Source organism: Aythya marila (assembly GCF_965140915.1).
Source record: "Aythya marila genome assembly, chromosome: 4".
Taxonomy (NCBI): domain Eukaryota; kingdom Metazoa; phylum Chordata; class Aves; order Anseriformes; family Anatidae; genus Aythya; species Aythya marila.
This window is the reverse complement of record NC_139045.1, coordinates 50187987-50206271: the sequence shown is the minus strand read 5'-3', so window position 1 is coordinate 50206271 and position 18285 is coordinate 50187987. Positions and strand designations below refer to the sequence as shown.

Genomic DNA, 18285 nt, shown 5'->3' with positions numbered 1-18285 from the left:
CCTACGCCACAAAAACCTCCTCTGTTCTCCAGAGCATCCACCATGGGACCTCATGAAGCAATCAATAGTGGTTAATACTGACTGATTAATACTACTGATTGATAATCATAATGAAGCCATGGGGAGTTTATAATCAGAAAATAGAGTGAAATTCATTATATCAATTGCACAGTGATTAAATATTCATGTTTTATTTTTAATGGCCACAGCATTTTTCCAGACATTTCTATGCTGATGACCAAAATTGTACGTTGTACAAGAGCTATGGAATTCAAGTTTTGATCTTTTCTTGGTTTCCTGATGAAAGTCAGCATATCTTTGTTTACATTTCATCAGTAAAGATAGCAATAATAAAGCATGTCAAAACCTAACTTGATGCTGGTTTACACCATTTATTCTATCTCATAGTCTCTAACAGCAGGCCTATGTGACTTCATCTGCAGAGATCATCAGTTGCTGCCAGTGTATTTGGTAGTGGAGTTGGTAAACCTCAAGTTACATTTAATTTGTATATGAACAGCAAAATTGTCTGAGCTCCTCTCACCCTTCGAAGCAGTGCGCTACCGTCAAGACCCATCTCTTTGCAATCAGAACACAGCCACATATGTGTCCACTTGGCTCACTCTGCAGAGAGCACTGCCACGGCCACCGGCCTGGACGACTGGTCCTCCCACCCAGGATCCTTTTGTTCATGCGCGCGGCTGGGCGACGGCCACAGTCTGGTGAGAAACAGATGCAGAAGGGAGTTACTCCTTACCAGACATACAGCATGCAAGACCTGGAAGAAAACTGGACACAGAGGACTATTAACAGAGTCATGAAATTACACTGAACAATAAAATAACTGAAGTCATCAATAACCACACGTTAATATCAAACACATTGAGCCATTCTAGTTCTTCCTTTCCATAGAAGGACTTGCTCTTCTGAGATTAATTTTGACCTGCTTAGACTAAAATATCAACCAAGCTAAGCTTGGGAAGTTGACTTTCTTGAAGGAACAGTTACCTGGCTGCCCTTGGGAAGGCTTCCCGATTTCATGTCTTTGTCTTTTTGTTAACTGCCAATGTGCTTGTGCTATTTTGTACTATCCATAACAAATGCTTCTGGAAAATTAGCCCAGCAATAATGAGCACTTGCTTAAGCAAGTAATTCTTACTGTGTTCATCCCCAAAACTTCAGAGGGCAAGGGGTTTTATGTGTTCTTAAAGCAACATATGTCAGAAGCAAACACCTTTAACAGGCTCCTGAGAAGTGTCATTCTCTGGTAAGAGTAATAAATATTTTGATTACTTTCCCAAATTTAGGTCATGCTTTGTGATTAATTCTCCCCATGCCAAGCAAATTCATAACACATATGTTCTTCAGCAAAACTCTCCTTACCTGTAGAACATGATTTTATTCAAGATGAAGATTTTATGCCATTTTCAAATTACTTAAATCTGCACAATCTGCTGTCTCTGCAGATTGTTCTGTAGCTTTCTACTTTAGGTTCCCTTGAGATTCACAGCTAAACAGATCAAAGCTTCAGGTCCCAGGTATGCAGCCTACTGACCCCTCTGTTGGAAAAGGATGTTTTTAGCAGGAAATTTTTTCAGATTAATTTTTGGAACCTGACTGATGACAAAATTCATAATTCATGTGGGAGCTGGACTGGGCTACTGCAATAGACAACCTCAGTGTCAAAAATAAGAAAAGCTGTTGAAATTGAACAGAGAAGGGGAAAAAAAAAAATACAAAACTGGAGGTTGCAGAGGTCCAGTCAAATGTCAGAATGAGTCCACACAAAGCATCTGTATTTGTTAAGGTATATTTAACATATCTTTATAAACAGCTTTGTCTATTTTTTTCAGAAATATGCACTTCTCTTACCTTCTTTAGTGCAAAGGAGAGCCACTTTGCTTCTGCTTCGACATATCTGCCTAAATATTGAAACAAGAACATCATAAAAATCTCAACTAATTCATATAATTTTGGGTGATTTGGATATCAGCACAGGTATTGTATCCACTGTTTTGAATGAGCTCTTAAAAGTCCCCCAAACCGTAAAAAGAAAAACAAAGAGCTTCTCATGCCAGATGACTTCCAGTGTCTTTCTGTCAACAGTTCAAAATATTAGTTCAGCTTTACAATGTGTTTCATGAGCAGGTGCTACATATTTTGCAGACGACCTTGCTGTCTGGGCACTGATCCAGCCCTGAGCTCGGCTGGGATGTACAGTCTGTCAAGCCTTAATTTATGGCACCTGAAAGCACAGAGATTGCTGTTCTCTGCATCCTTACAGCCAAAGGATGGGGTTTTCTTTGAAATATATATGATTAAAATTTTTGCCCAAAAAGTTTTGGTATTTTGATGAAATCCCAGGAAGCAAGTATTAAGATAAATAAATAAATACATAAATAAATCCCGTTTAAATTTTTAAGATGAAAAAGCAAGGAAGTGACTCTTTGTCAAAGGAGGGGAAATCCTTGCTAAAACTGAGAGTGCTGTTGCTCAGTTCTCTGGCTGCCTATTCACATGACCTTTTAATTCATACCATATATGCATATGTGCTTTTTAGAGGCAGATTCAGAGCAGAATTAGACTGTATATCTGGATTACATATTCCCCAGGTTATTATTTGAAGTAATCTCAGTAGGTGGGCTGTTTCTTTAAAGTTGCAACTATTTAAAAAGAGGCTCAATTCGATTTTAGGTCATAGATATAAATGTGGGCACAACATCTGAGTGCAACCACCGAAGTCTCAGGCCTTGATCACTGATTTGACCAGACCTCTGCTCCATTCACATGCTGTGCAGATCAGTCTACTTTCTGTACTTCTTCAGCCTGAAAACACAGCACATAAATTTTTGTGCCTGGAGATATATGACTAATTTCAGGAATGGTGCTTGGCTTTGAACAATTTTGGGGGGTATTTACACTGCATAAAAATATACAGAATATAATTTAGACCAGCCACACTCATGAGAATAAATTACTACCCCCCCACACACACTGAGAAGTTTATTTGATGTGACCTCACTATGGGTGAGACTACATCTTTTGCCATTCTATCTTGTAGCTCAGAGGCTCCAATACATCTCTTCTCACGTATTTCCTAGCAGACCACTTTCAAATACAGCAAAGCCTCTTGAAAGTCCTTTGGACCTTAGTGACCAAACAGAATATGATTTTGGACCTGCCTCTACATCTTTTCACAACCTAAGATGTTTATTCTTGATTTAATCTGGAGAAAAGCATTTAGATAGAATCATAGAAGGTTGATTGAAAGGTTGGAAAAGACCTCCAAGATCATCTGGTCCAATCATCCCCCTACTACCAATGTCACCCACTAAACCATGTCCCTCAGCACCATGTCCAACCTTTCATTGAACACCCCCAGGGACGGTGATTCCACCACCTCTATGGGCAACCCGTCCCAATGTTTGGCCACTCTTTCTGAGAGGAAATTTCTCCTAATTTTCAACCTGAACCTCCTCTGATGCAACTTGAGGCAAATCCCTCTTATCCTGTCTCTGGTTTTCTGTGAGAAGAGGCCAACCCCCATCTCCCCACACCTTCCTTTCAGGTAGTTGTAGAGAGCAATAAAGTCTCCCCTGAGACTCCTCTTCTCCAGACTATACTACCCCAGTTCCCTCAGCCACTCCTCACAGGACTTGTGTTCCAGGCCCTGTACCAGCTTCGTAGCCCTGCTCCAGGGCCTCAATGTCCTTCATGTAGTGAGGGGCCCAAAGATGAATACATTTCTCAAGGTGCAGCCTCACCAGAGCAGAGTACAGGGGGATGATCACCTCCCTGCTCCTGCTGCCTACACTACTCCTGATACAGGCCAGGATGCCATTGGCATTCTTGGCCACCTGAACGCACTGCTGGCTGATGTTCAGCCGAGCATCAACCAACAACCCCAGATCCTTTTCCTTTGCACAGTTTTCCAGAACCTGGAAGCTGGATACTATTAGGCTAGTGGCAAAATACAGTGAGAAAGGAAAACATGTAAAAACAGAAGTATCAGGCTCCATCTTGTAATGTCCCTTTTTCTAGATGAAGGGATAAAAATGAATTTAAATGAATGAGGAACTTATTACTGTGGAACAGAACTAGCACAAAATTGAGCTGTTGGAAAGCAAGAGTATGCACTTGTACACGCAATCTTTTTAGTACTGTTCTGCTGAAGGAATCAGCCATTATGAAAAGCTTTCCTGCAGACAACAATGGAAAATAAAAAAATCTAGGTGTATTCCTCAGATTTTCTTCTTCACACATATATTGTACCTCTGCCCTCTGCATTTAGCCAAGTCAGTCTTCTGTTGTGAAACACAAGAATGTTCTGTTGAAGAGAGTTATGAAATCTCCTTCTGTCCATTTGAAAGAGGAGTAGGGAAACAATCTGTTTTTTGAAGATGGATTAGATAGCTCTCCCATTTTTTGTCATGAATGTTTACGTTAATTGACTCTTTAGACTCAAAAGTCACGCTATGAATGTTTCAACCACAACTGAGGCCTGGCTTCTTGTTACCAACTACATGTTTAGTAGAGCTAGTTAAAAGAAAATTACCACTGTATAAGGCCAGAGAAGCTGCTAAGTAAGCTTACTGTAAGAGGATACTGTTCTGCTGAAAAACCTGTGATCTCTCCAAATGTAGTGACTACCTACAACAGCAAAATAAATCTAATTTACCTATCACTTACCCATTCACTAGAAGTGCGTGTAAAGTTGATGCATTCTTATTCTTCCAGTCTGGGTGCAGATTCAGCCACTTTTGGTGCTGTATTTCCTCATCTTCTAATACAATTTCTGTTGTAGGTGGTCCTCTGAAACAAATAAAAGACATTCATAGACTTCCTATTAAATTCCTATGTTTCAATTATGAAAGGAAGAGGCCCTAATACATCCTGTTCACTAGCAAAACAGAGTAGAGTGTTACGTGAAAGCCACGTGTAACAGAACCATAGTTAGGGGAATTATATCACCCCAAGAAGCCAGGCCAGCTAATGTACTACTGTCACTCGCATTGTATTTTCTGATAAAAACCAGAATCGGAATCAGGAACAGCAAGAGGTTTCGGGTGGAATTCACTATACAGCATACACTGAAATGTTTCTACATTTTTCTGACTCCATAAGTACAGCAAATAGATCTTCATTTGTGGAAGAGGAAAAAGTAAAAAATATTTCCTTGCATTCCTGTCTTTGGAAATCCAATCAGATATAACAGTAAAGAGCAATCTGAATTTTGTTAATAATACTTTGAACTATCTCTAAGTCCAAGCTGTTTGACTTTGTAAGTAAAACAAAATTACAGGTGATGATGTCAAACCTGGCCTTCTGCAGCAAATTAACAGGAATACAAAAGCAAGTTAGAATGACTCCACCAGGAGATGTTTTCACACTTCCGCTTTCTCAGTTTAGGTGTTGCCTGATAAACCACTGAAGAGACTGTTTTAGTAAATCTCAACTGCCAAATGGAAAAAAAAAATGTATTTTTGAAATGACTGTACAAGTCACACAACTTTCTAGCACAGAAACAGCCACGATTAGCTATCAATCCCTGACAATTAGAAGGGCTTCCAAGGGCTGCTCCCCTGAACACTAGTTATGGGCCAAATTCTAAGCACTGGTTTGTGGAAAAGAGAACGAGAGATGTTCAGAAAAACTGAAATGTCCTAAAAGTCACCTTTGAACTCAAGTCTCTCATGACAGTACCTAGCAATGCCAGCCAGATTATTAGTTTGTCTAAGAGTCTATTTTTTCTAACATCACCTGTATTTGTTTTAAAATATTTACCAAAGTATGGTATCCTTTACCAGCTGATTACATAAATTAACAAATATCAAAGAATTAAGATTTATGGTAAAGTTGTCAGTGCAACCACATGGAAATGTTTTCAACAGGACTGAAATAATTAACTAGGCTCTGAGATCCCACCCATGGGTCTTGCCTGTTACATGACTTATTTTTCAGAGCCTTCTCTGGGCATTATTAAGCAACCTCATTCCATGAGCTACTATCCAGAATGTGCAACCAGACAGTAACAAGTATTTTTAAAGTCTGTACTTTTTCTCATTGAGAGAAAGCTATTTTTGCAGCAAACATCTTTTTTCCATCATTGCTTGCTTATGGAAAACACATAAAGCTCCCCCCCCTTCATTTCCAACAGTTGCTTAATTTCCACTCTTTCTCCCACCAGACAAACACAAGCTTACTTTTCTCTTAAGATGACATATACAGAGATATTTTATATAGCTGTAAACAAGTGTCTGACCTATAGAATATGTAACTCAAAAAAGAACAAATATTGTTACCATCTGACGGATCCAAATCTATATTATCCAAACTACCACATTATTTTGTTGAAAGCTACAGCTCATGATGCTATAACCATTATTAAACATAGACTCATTTCTAAACTAGGACAACAACCTACAAGATACTTAAGCCTGTATGAAATTTTATAGTTATTAATATAATACATTTTATTTAATAAAATTAAATGGCTATGCTTTTTTTCCCTTGGTAGTCAGAGCCTGATGTAACACACTCAGAACCAATATGCCCTAATTTACATTTTCAGAATTCCTTCTAAAGTTTTTATCCTATCCCTCCTAGATCTGAAGCACAAAATTTGTTCTGTGGGCATGCTCTAAAGGGAAGATTCAGTTTTCAGTGAATACTGCCACTTCATCTCATCGGGTATAATTTCTTCATAGGAATATTTTCTTTTACTGAGTTTCTTAGAGACTCCAACAATGTTTTAAGTTATTAATGAATGATTTAGAACAAATTAAGGATATAGCTACTAATTACTCTAATACATAAACCTAAATCAGCTTTCTTTCCAAATAGAGGTTGAAATTAGCTGTCTTTCCAAATTTTTATTTTAATAGCTTTCTGAAGTTGACCTAAATTGATTCAGTCTGCACAAAAATCATGTGTATGGCCATATTTAATATCTCTCAAGTTTTCAAACAAGCCAAATAAGGAACCTTTTTCATCAGCTTTTCAGAAAGCTCTTTCAATTCTTTGCAAAATTTTCTCTTTTTTCCTCTTTTGTTTACGCAGAATAGCTTTTTTTTTTTTTTTTTCCAGAAACATGGTGCTGATTTAACACTAACACTTTTAATTATTACCTACATTGCAACAATAAGCAAAATTGAAACCGTATTTTTGTGACTGAAAGTGTATTTATGTAGAATGCAGTGTGAGGTTTGGGGGCCCCTCAGTTCAGGAAGGGTATTCAGAAACTGGAGAGGGCCCTGCGATGGCTTCCGAAGTATCTAGGGGCCTGTGACACTGATGCACAAGGAGGTACTGAAGGAACTGGTCTTGTGAGGATAAAGCTAAGAGCCACCTCAATGGCAACTTACAACTACCTGAAGAGGAGTTAAAGGGTGATGGGATCAAACTTTTCTCAGTAGTGCCACATAGTAAAACATGGGTAACAGCCTGGAGTGGCAGCTTTGGAGATTGATAGCAGATGAAAGGAAATACTTTTCCACCAGGAAGGCAGGGCAGACCTGGAAAACACAGGCTGTGTCAGTCTCTCAAGGTTTTCTAGACTTGGCTAAACAGAGAAGTGACTAAGCTGATCCAGTGTTGGTAACAGTTCTGCTTCAAGTGGGAGACAGACTAGGTGATCTCCAGATGTCATACAACTGGGATTGTATGATTCTGATGCACTGTAGTGGATAGTACCTATGCTGAAGATCTTGATCCCAAAAGATAGTGACAGTTACTAGCAAAGGTTTTACCACACATTGGAGTATAACATTACAGCACAGTAACTGATATAATTATATCACTTAAATCAGGCTTTAGTGATACCTGCAAACACAAGACATTCATAACGGTAATGCAGACCTTTTAAGTCTGCATTGGACCTTTTAAGGATCTTTGGACCAGATCCTCCACCAAACTTTCAAGATAAATCAAAAATCCTACCTGAATCCGTGTAACGTTCTAAAATCTCATGGTGATGTTGTGATGGAAGGATTTGGGTACTGAAACACTTAACAAACAAACAACAACAAAGACCTTGTGTTCTTTTTTGTTGTTATTAGTTGTGATTTATTTATTTATTTATTTATTTTTAGGACTGATGGTGTTCTAAGAATCTATTACTTTACAGACAACAAAAAATTTAACTGGCTGTCCCATATGGGTATTGAATATCTGTAGCAAATCTTTATATTCTTTATATTCTAAAGAACTATAATAAAACTTCTAAACTTTCAACCATTCCGACCTAGCACAGTGAACACTCTTCAGGGTGCCTGTAGTCTTAGTCTACAGACTTCTCCAAGGCCATATCAAAAACATTATAGTAAAATAAATTTACAGTAGACTCATTATAAACAGCAATATTTATGATTTGTTTTTCCCTATAGATTTGAACTAACTGATACACCAAGTTCTGTGGTAAAAGCTATCACATTCACTCAGATTTTTATGAGATTCTCTGCATTGTTTTCAACAATGAAATGGTATTAGGACCTCTGGAAAAAAAATCCAGAAGGCTTTCTTTCACTAAACAGTTGACCAAAGCAAAACTATCACAGAAAGTTCAGCTGAAAGGAAATTTTCCTTATGAGGCCATGTGATCCATTCCCCTACCCCAAAATAAGATCAACTATATCTAAATTACCTCTGACAGCTATTTGTTTACCCTGCTTATAAAAATGTCTAATGATGGAGATTCCTCAGCATTTCTAGGCAATGTATTCCAGGATTTACAGTTAGCAATTTTGTTCTAAATCTCCCTACCTGTCATTTTAGCTTATTACTTGTATCTTATTCCCCCTGGAAATAGAGAACAGTTTATTCCTTGCTTCTTTGAAACAGCCTTGTACATATTTGAAGGCTCCCATACCTCCTTCACCCTGATTGACCACGTAGAGTTTTCAGCCTTTCTTCACAGAGCATGATTTCTAGGTTTCTGGTCATTCCCGGTGACCTCATCTGGACTTTCCCCATCTAGTCCAAATCCCACACAAGATGAACAGAACAGAGGGATTACACCAAATGTTTATGTACATAAACATTCCTGACTATATACATAAATACCATGTTTGCTTTTCTTGTAGCAGTAAGGTGTTGTTTCCTTATCTTCATCTTCTGAGCCACAATACTTCCTAGTCCCTTCTTTACAGTATTCCTGTCTTGCCAACCATTCTCCATTCTCCATTCAATGTGTCCTACACGTACTGTCTTGAACTGTCTTGAAATCATTGGCATGATTTCAGGCTATTTCTCCAGTCTGTCAAGAAATTCTAATTTCAGATTCTAGTCCTGCCCTCCAAAATGCTTTCAGATCCCCCCAGCTTGATACTGAATGAGAAGTTAGTAAGCATACTCTTACTCCATCATCTGACTGACCCATGACAACACTAACATCACAGACAGATGTGTCTAGCTCAACACCATGTCATTAAGGTGTGACAATGAATCATCAGTCTCTTTTTTCATCTTTGTCCATATCCCATTATTTATTTCAAAAGTCATTTCACATAATGATGTACTTTTAACTTTCATGCTAAGTGAATTTGACATGTTATTGATAAATACATGTTGTCTGTCATTAAGACCTTGTATTATTCCTTATATTATACTTCTGTAATTATTTGTTGATAATTGCAGCAAGCCAACTAGTTTCTAAATCTCCTCTTTTTTCATTTTTCATGAAAGATGGCACATTAAACAGTTTTCAGCCTTGTAAAGCCATTTTCTACAACTTCTCAAAGCTACTGGCTAACATTTAACAATCCTAATGCAGATCTGCCATATTCATGTATCTTAAATTCTCTTGAACACATTCCAGCAGACCCAGATACTTTGACGAGCAGCGTATGATCTCTTATTTCCTTACTTTAGCCCTAATTCTCAATGCTTTGCTATCATAGAAACATTTTAATATTTTTTATTGAGGTTATTTGTTTTATTTTGCCTTTTTAAATATATATATGTATATATTCCTAGGTTTTATGATTCTTTTTCTACATACTTACACTGTTCTTCTGTACTGATTATTGTAAGTCTGAACTACACTTCCACTGTCTAGAATTCCACTTTCAGGTCACTGTACAGCTTGTATCAGATAACTAAGTCTTGTTGCTTCAGAAAAGTTGTCTGCTAGATTAACAAAAGGGCAAATAATACTCCAAAATATATAATGACTTTAATCTAAGAAGTTTCCTTTAATCTAAGGCAATGTCCATAAACATTATTTGAAGATGCAACTACAAAATTAGTCTTAAAAAATCAGAAAGTTGAGACATTTTAATTTGACAAAAAACATCTACCCAAATGGGAAATTCTAACTTACATTTTACTAATTTTTCAAATTTCATTTTTTAAAAGTCTAATTGAAGTTCCTTTAATAAATTTAATGTCAAGTTATGGATTCCCTTACATGTACTTCAGAGAGGGATTTTTTTTTTAATTTAATAAGAAAACAAAAGCCAGTTTGTCTTGTACATTATAAAGTCTCTTGCAGTGGGGAAAAGTAATGTTTAGGGTCATTTCATTACAAAAGTTATGCAATGAAAATATTAAAGAAATAATAGGTTTCAAAGTATTCTAGCTTGCTAATTGCTGATCACTGTGGTCAGACAAATATTATAGTATAGTTTATACTGAAACACGAGGAACATTATAATTTGCATACTAAATTACAATTAAAAATGATAATAAAAAAAAAAAGAAAAAAAAAAAGAAAAACAGAAACCAGGGACTAATTTTAGGTTATGAAATTAATATTCTGTTCATAATTAAAAGCAACATAAATCAGGATACTTCTGCACAACAATGGTTTTACTACCTCATTTTCCCTATTTCATTATGCAAATTTATATCATGTACTAAAAAGTTTAGAATTAAGTATAATCCATAACTGGGCTCCTTCTATCTTCAAAGTAACAGTAACATTCTTCTGTTCAGCTTCTATTGGTTTTAGATGCATGTGACAACAGGCTTGAAAAAGGAAGCCTTGTGTTGTTCCAGAAGGTAATGAATAACATGTGTATGGGCACTAATATAAAACAAATTAGGCCTATTTCTGAGCTAGAACAGCATCTGTTTCCTGTCTGTACAGATTTAATATCTGTGTAGTTTTAAACTCAGCAAATTTGATTTGAAAGCCCCAGGGAAAAAAAATAAAAAATGTTTATTATAATGTCATTTGTACAAGCTGGGACATAACATAGTTTGGAAAAAGTATTTGTGATCAACCATTAAAATAACAACCTTTCTATGGTTGACAGTATCCACATATCTTTTTAATTTTTTTAGTCAGCACTAATAACAATTACCTTTTTACTTAAAGAAGGAAAAGTATCCAATCATGCAGACAACAAGTGTTATAAGAGGCAAGAGGCAAGTGACCATATTATTAATATGGTCTTGAAGCAATCATTACAATTTGCAAAGAATTATTAGTTTGAAATTTCTTCAAAAAAGCCTTCTCTAAATAACTTTATATATTGCAAAATACATACGTATGTGACAGATGAGACATAAACTATCAGATATAGACGAATACATCTCTAATATGCTGCTTAAAGTCTATGTATAACTGCATTTTAACATTGTTTTAATAATTTTGAGCAGTGATGAACCAAGTCTTCCATGTCAACTAGAACTTATAATGTTATTTTCAGTAAATCTTATTTGGTAATTATTTGTTGTTTCTCTTAATAAAATAAATGTAATCTAAAGAAATCTCTATATTGTTAAACCTCTAAAAAGAGGACACACTGCAGACAGGGACAATGTAAATATATTCAAGGTAGGTCAAGCACATTATATATTCTATTGAGAGAATATTAATTTCAAATCAATTAGCATGTTCCAATACTTCATTCTCTGCATTTTATTTCCTAAATGTCATGTTTATTCTTGGAGAAAATAAAGTAGGTTAAATTCAAAAATTTAATTTTCTACTGTGGATAGGACAGAAACATTCAATTTTATGTTTCTGTGATGTTTTTAAGCATATAAGACATTACATACACTCTACTTCCTTAATTCCTGATACAGAAATAATTATAAAGTAATTAGAGAACATAGTAATTCAGGTGATGAAAAAAAGGGATTATTGCTCCAGCAGCTTGACTGCATATATATGAGCAAATATTATTAGAGAATGGTGTACGAAAGAGATAGGATGAGAAAGCATTCAGAGGGGAAAAAAGCCACGCAGGAGCAAGAGATCAGAAAAAGGAGCTACCTGTTTCTGTGGATCACCAGTGGTGCAGCCTCCAGGAAAAGGTAGCAGAGCTTACTGCAGATTTTTATGAACAACTCACTTGGTAAACAGCTATGATTTTATGATGATACAGCTATACTAGACCAGGCAGATCAGTTAAAATTCTCCTGTACTCTACTGGGTACAAGCTGCTGAAGTTTATCATTATGACATTTGCTATCATAATCATCCTAGTGCAAAAAAGAAAGAGAAACTATTCCACTCAAATGCCATAAAGTAACCAAACAATTCCACTAACTTCGCATTTTGTCAATTTTTAGATCTGAGCAGGCCATGTTTTTATCATCACCATTTCATTAACAATAAAGCAGACCTCAGAATATGTGAAAAGGGCTTTCTTCAACTAAATATCAAGACAAGTCTCTGAACATAACAATATTCTGAACAAGCACAGTATGCATATCTTCAGCAACACAGTCTCTAGCACACACCATGTGCTAGTGTATGTAACCAATATAGCTAATGTTGACCTGAGAAAATGATGGCAATTGTTGCTTTGTTCTCTGTGGTAGCAGGAAAACCAATTGCCAGAGACATGCTCTACTGTACATAAAAGTGGGACTCAGTCTATGAACAAAATCATCTGGCCTGAGATGAACAGATTGTCTTATCAGGTGACATAACAGTTCTCTCAGGCTGTAAGCTTTACAAAACCAAAGATTTGAACTCTACAAACAGTTCCCCTTAGGCTCTTAGCATTATAAACAGAAGTTCACTTTGCATATAACACTCATTTTGCACTAGAGGAAAACAAAAGAACTGTTAAGAACGTGCGTTGCATAATTTGAGCAACAGTCACCATCAGTCCAAAGCCTTTCACGCAATTCTTGGAACTTGCACTTTTTTTTTTTTTGTGGTGTTGCATCACACATCACACAACACATTGCATGTGCTGTGTTGTGTAAAACCAACATAAAAAAAAAAAAAAAAAAAAAACACCAGCATATGTGGAATTACAATTGGTTGACAGCCAGGAAAACAGTTTGAGTTTTGTATAAGAGTCAGAACAGCATTACCTTTAATGTTGCTTCAGATACCATGCTTATGCTTCCCAAACAAACAAACAGCTTGTTATTTTGTCAAATCTGTTACAACTATCAGCTAAATTAATCTAACTTTAATTGCTGTCATTAAATTACCTTCATTTTTTTTTCAGATCAATATTGGCTGAAGAATTAAAGATATCTACAAGTTGTTAGAAAGACATTATTTTCATATTTTAAACATGACAACATTATATAGCAATTGAGGTTTGTCATTTGGGAAAACACCAGACACAGCTATGAACAATATGTTGCAGAGTTATATAGAAAATAAAAATACCATATGATACCATTCATTGCAATTCCAGGTCTGAGTTATTAATAAGTCTCAACTTTGAACTGTTTTTCTCTAAGAATAAAAAGAGATCTATTAAATCAAGTATAATCATAAGTCATTATTAAATAAATTTGCATAGCCACACAACTGGTGGTTTCTGCACTGTGGCACAATATGGACAATTTTTTTTACATTCACATCTTTAATTTGCTGAAATGAAATATTTCGTATTGGGAATAACTGAAGTAAAACATTGCTTAAAATATGTTATCTTCATTAAGATAGATAGGTAGATAGATAGATAGATAGATAGATAGATAGATAGATAAAAAGGATTGACCAAAATTTCTTTGGTCTGTATTTGTGCTCTACATAACATGCAGTCCAATTTACCTGCAACCTTAGTGGCAACTGGAAATAACTTATTAAATACACCAGTGGTATTAACATCATATTCAGCCTTTCTTGCCATCTTAAGTCAAATAAATAATGCAGAACGTAATAGCAAACAGGTGAAATCTATGGCATTAGATCTGATTTTACACTGATATGAATTATTATTATTATTGTTAATGTAGTATTAAATCTTGTCCCTTTACTACATAGAAAAATATTCTGGGACATGTTCACTGAACCCTCATGCAATGTTAAAAGAAGAGTTAAATAACTATATTTATTCACTCCTTTATGACATTAGTTTTGGTGTATGCATTACAACCTATGTTTTTCTTACTGATCTTCTTCAAAACTAATCCACTGTATTTTCAGCAGTGCCAGCTCCCACAAACACAGAGAACAGCTAAGGAAATCAAGCTTCAGATGACTGACAAAATCAGGCACAAAGAAAGGGAAAGACAAACATTACTTTGGTTTTCTGAGCTATCAGAAGGAAGAATTAAAATTGAATATTAAAATCAGACTGAAGCTATAGACTTCATATCCGAAATTAAAATTCACACTGCACTTCACATAATCACCTATCACCAAAAAGAATTTGTAGAAAAATTATTATTAGTCTTCCCCTTTTAGAAAATGGATCTGTGAGATTTAAGAAATATTTGCCTCTGATACATTTATTCGAAGTGATAGGGTTGATAATTACTTCTGTTAACAAGTCTCACTAAAGAAGCAGGAAAATGTAAGTTTCAACTGATGATAATTTCATCCTAGACAAACCTTGGTAAAAAAGGAAGGGATCAGAGGTCTTGAGATAATTTAATACCTTTTCCATTTTCCTAACAGCAACCATTATAAGAAAATGAAGAATATTTTATATTAAGGTTTTGAGACCAAGATATCAATAAATAAATAAATAAAACTTGACTGATATAAAGATTATCAGCTTATTTTTAGATAACAAAGTAGTTCCAAAAGCAATTGACTGTTTTTGAAGGTACCAAAGGAGCTTAAGCTTATTAGGAAGTTACATGAAGGTAAAGCATAAAGATAATGTCAACGTTATTTAGATATACTAAATCAGTTAGAGCAATACAGAATTACTGTGGGTTAGAATGGCGGGTACTCTGTTCAGTGCAGGTGGTCTTGAATTCAGGGGCATCTGTTAGAAATGATGTTAAGCACCCATGCAGTGCAAGGTAATAATGCAGACTAGGTTAAGTGCAGACACTGTAAAGGGTCTTTATCCTCCTTTGTTTTCTGAGAAAGGTACAAAGAATAAGATTGAATGTCAATTTACATAGTGATAAAAGCCGGATAGAAAAGAGATTTCTTAATCTGATTTATGATCAGACACTGGCAAAAGATATCCTTCTATACCATCAGGCTTGTCTTAGTAGAAGATAGCTTTGGATGTCAAGCAGATGATAGTGTGCATGCAATAAGAAAGATGCATACATGTATATTTTTTTCCCTCAAGATCCACACAGAAAACACTATCATTTCCAAATCTCTGTTCAGGGACACCTAAATTAAATATATCTGGTTGCCTATCTCACTGTATTTATTACAGAACCCAGAGAAACTTTCCTTTCTTTCATAAGACAATTCTGCATTAATTCTTTAGGGAGATACAGAGTAACACACTTCCAGACAATTCTGAGCCTTGGAAATAACTGCAAGTTCATGACAAGACATTATCTTTTCAACAGACTCTTTTAACAATCATGCAGTGCTTACAAAATGGTGAAAGTGCCTAGATTTTAGCCAGCTTTTGTTTCTGACATATTTCATGACATGACAAAATTCCACTATTCTTTTCCTTATGTTAAGTATTTCCACACTAGGTCTACCATTGCATGGGTCACAGGGATCAATGATCATTCACATTTAACTTCATCACTCCCATTGGACTAAGAAATTCATCAGTGCTACAAACTACTGACCTTACCCTAAACCCATTTGATTGCAGGCCAGTTGACTCAAATTTTCTTGCCACTCATCAGCACAAACATGGTTATCAGCAGCTGACCTGTGAATGGTCAGAAACATCAAGGAATTCATGTTTTTAGACAGGGTAACTGTGAAGAAAAAGAAAAATAACTTTACTATTAATTCACATGATTATTTTTATATATGGCACACTGAAAACCCAAAGATACGTACTCCCAATACACTGGCATTTTTGCTGACTTTATATTCTCAATAGCTCTGTGACTTAAAATCAAGGTAACCATGGCTGTGAAAATTTTGATAACAATGAACAGGATGAGACACTAAACAAAGACATCTTGAAGGTAGAATAAACCAGGATACTCTTAACTCACAAGTACAGGTTAACATGGGTTTATGAAAGCCTTAATCTTGTTAAATGATATTTTACCTGACAAAGAGCTCAGCTGAAATTACTAAAGAAGCTTGAGGGATAAGTGCTGCTTGACATAGGAGTGATACCATCATTTGATTCTCAGTAATATGCATTGTGCCTGTTAACAATATGGGGCTCTAATTCAAGAAATGAAAAACAGCTACTTTTTACAAGAAAAATTATGACCATTACTTCTCTCTTGTTTAAAAGAGTGTGAACGGTTCTTATCACACATAATAAGTATCTCATAATGGCCCAAAATGCATCAGTGGGAATTTACATCCCTTTCCTTTCTAGGATTCCTCAAAAGATTGTGGGATGCCTTTTTCCCCCAGTGTATGTGGTTTTAGGTAAACTGTTCTAACTTTTGCCTGGAGAGTAATAATCTTAATGCAGCCATTAAGCATTATTGCTATATGCTGAAGATGCTTTTGCTTCCCTCCTCTTTTTCCCAAGAAAAATATGCATTCATCTTAGATTATAACTTTTCAAACATGAAATTCTAGAGCTTTTCTTCATTCTCGTATAGCTTTTATTAAATTTTATTGTATATTAATGCTAATGATAAATATTTTAAAATGCTTATACAATTTACTTCAATATGAATACAAAATTTATGTGCTTCTATAAGCCATGGCATACCTTCTTTCTATATTTAAAGCAACACACAAAACATCTCAAAACTTAGTAATATAAACTACTGTCATGTACACAAATAATTGTTAACTAAGTGAAATTTCAGAGTTACTAGTTTCCAATATGCTTCTTTTCAGTTTTGTTGTTGTTGTTGCTTTATTGAAATTCACCTTAATTTTTATGTAAAGAAAAATGCTTGGAGAGTTCTACACATAAAAGCATGAGGCCTACTATCTATATGGTCAGCACTGGCAGGTTACATTATTCTACGGATCTCTAAACAAGGCAAAGGGACCTGCAAGTACTATCTTCTTCTCATAATTTCTTCTTCTGCACCATTGCATTTAGTTGGAATGTCACACTGAATTTCGTGAGTACAGAATCAGGGCTTAGAAGTTTTGTCCAAATTCTTATCTGTCCACAGCACTTTCCAGATTTTATAAGTCATTTTGAAGTTATCTGCCTTGTCACTTCTCTTATATCTTTCTGGGACACCTAACACTGAGCTTTTCCTTTCTTTTTTGCCCACTTTCTTGCATGCTTCATCAACTTCAACCCAGTCTCTCCTGGTAAAAAAGGAGAAATTCTCCACCACTGCAATTATATTCTAAATCAAATCACCATTAATAATACCATCACCCAAATATCAATTCCAGTCAGAGTGCACCACAACAGAAACTTACCACAGTCCCATTCATCAGAGCTGTCACTGCAGTCTGCTTGTCCATCACACCAGAGCTCACGTGGCACGCATTCATGGTTGGCACACTCGAGCTCATGCTCCTCACAAAATGCTGCAAGGAAGAAAAATGCAGTTCACACTGAGAAAGCGATGATCAGCATGAAATGCACATTGAGACTGGAAAAAAAAGAAGAAAAAAAAAAAAAAAAGTGAAGGAGGGAGAAGGTAAATCAGATTTACAGAGCAAGTGAAACATATTTGTGACAAAACTCAGGATAGACACCACCACATAGTTGCAGACAGCACCACTACCCAAAGGGGAGGAAAGATGTCTGGAAACAGCAAGATCTGTGGTATATGTTCCAAATGATTTTTATTTACTTAATATTTTTTGTGGTCTTGTCATACAAAAGTAGTCTAAGCCTCTCACAAGCTTTAAGTAAAAATATGGTGTTCCTTGCTTCCTAGTGTCCCGATTTTTTTTTTTTTATTATTATTTATTCATGTTCTTTGAAAAAGTTATTTTACAGTAATGCAAATATATTTCCTTTAATCCAAAGCAACTCTGCATTCACTTTCAGATTCTATTTGCCATCTAAAATTGTGGGATTATTTTTAAGCCCA

At 35.6% G+C, this 18285-nt stretch overlaps 1 protein-coding gene across 6 annotated transcripts in view; it reads right to left on the bottom strand.

Annotated features, from left to right (window-relative positions):
* Positions 1–18285, bottom strand: part of CORIN (corin, serine peptidase) — a 144862-nt gene that overhangs the window by 19624 nt on the left and 106953 nt on the right. For all 6 annotated transcript variants that reach the window (XM_082760360.1, XM_082760359.1, XM_082760358.1 and 3 more), the window contains 5 exons: positions 17663–17773; positions 15927–16056; positions 4690–4812; positions 1873–1922; positions 545–719 (listed from right to left, as the gene is read on the bottom strand). In XM_082760360.1, coding sequence (XP_082616486.1) covers positions 545–719; positions 1873–1922; positions 4690–4812; positions 15927–16056; positions 17663–17773 — 589 coding nt within the window. The remainder of the gene's footprint in view (positions 1–544; positions 720–1872; positions 1923–4689; positions 4813–15926; positions 16057–17662; positions 17774–18285) is intronic.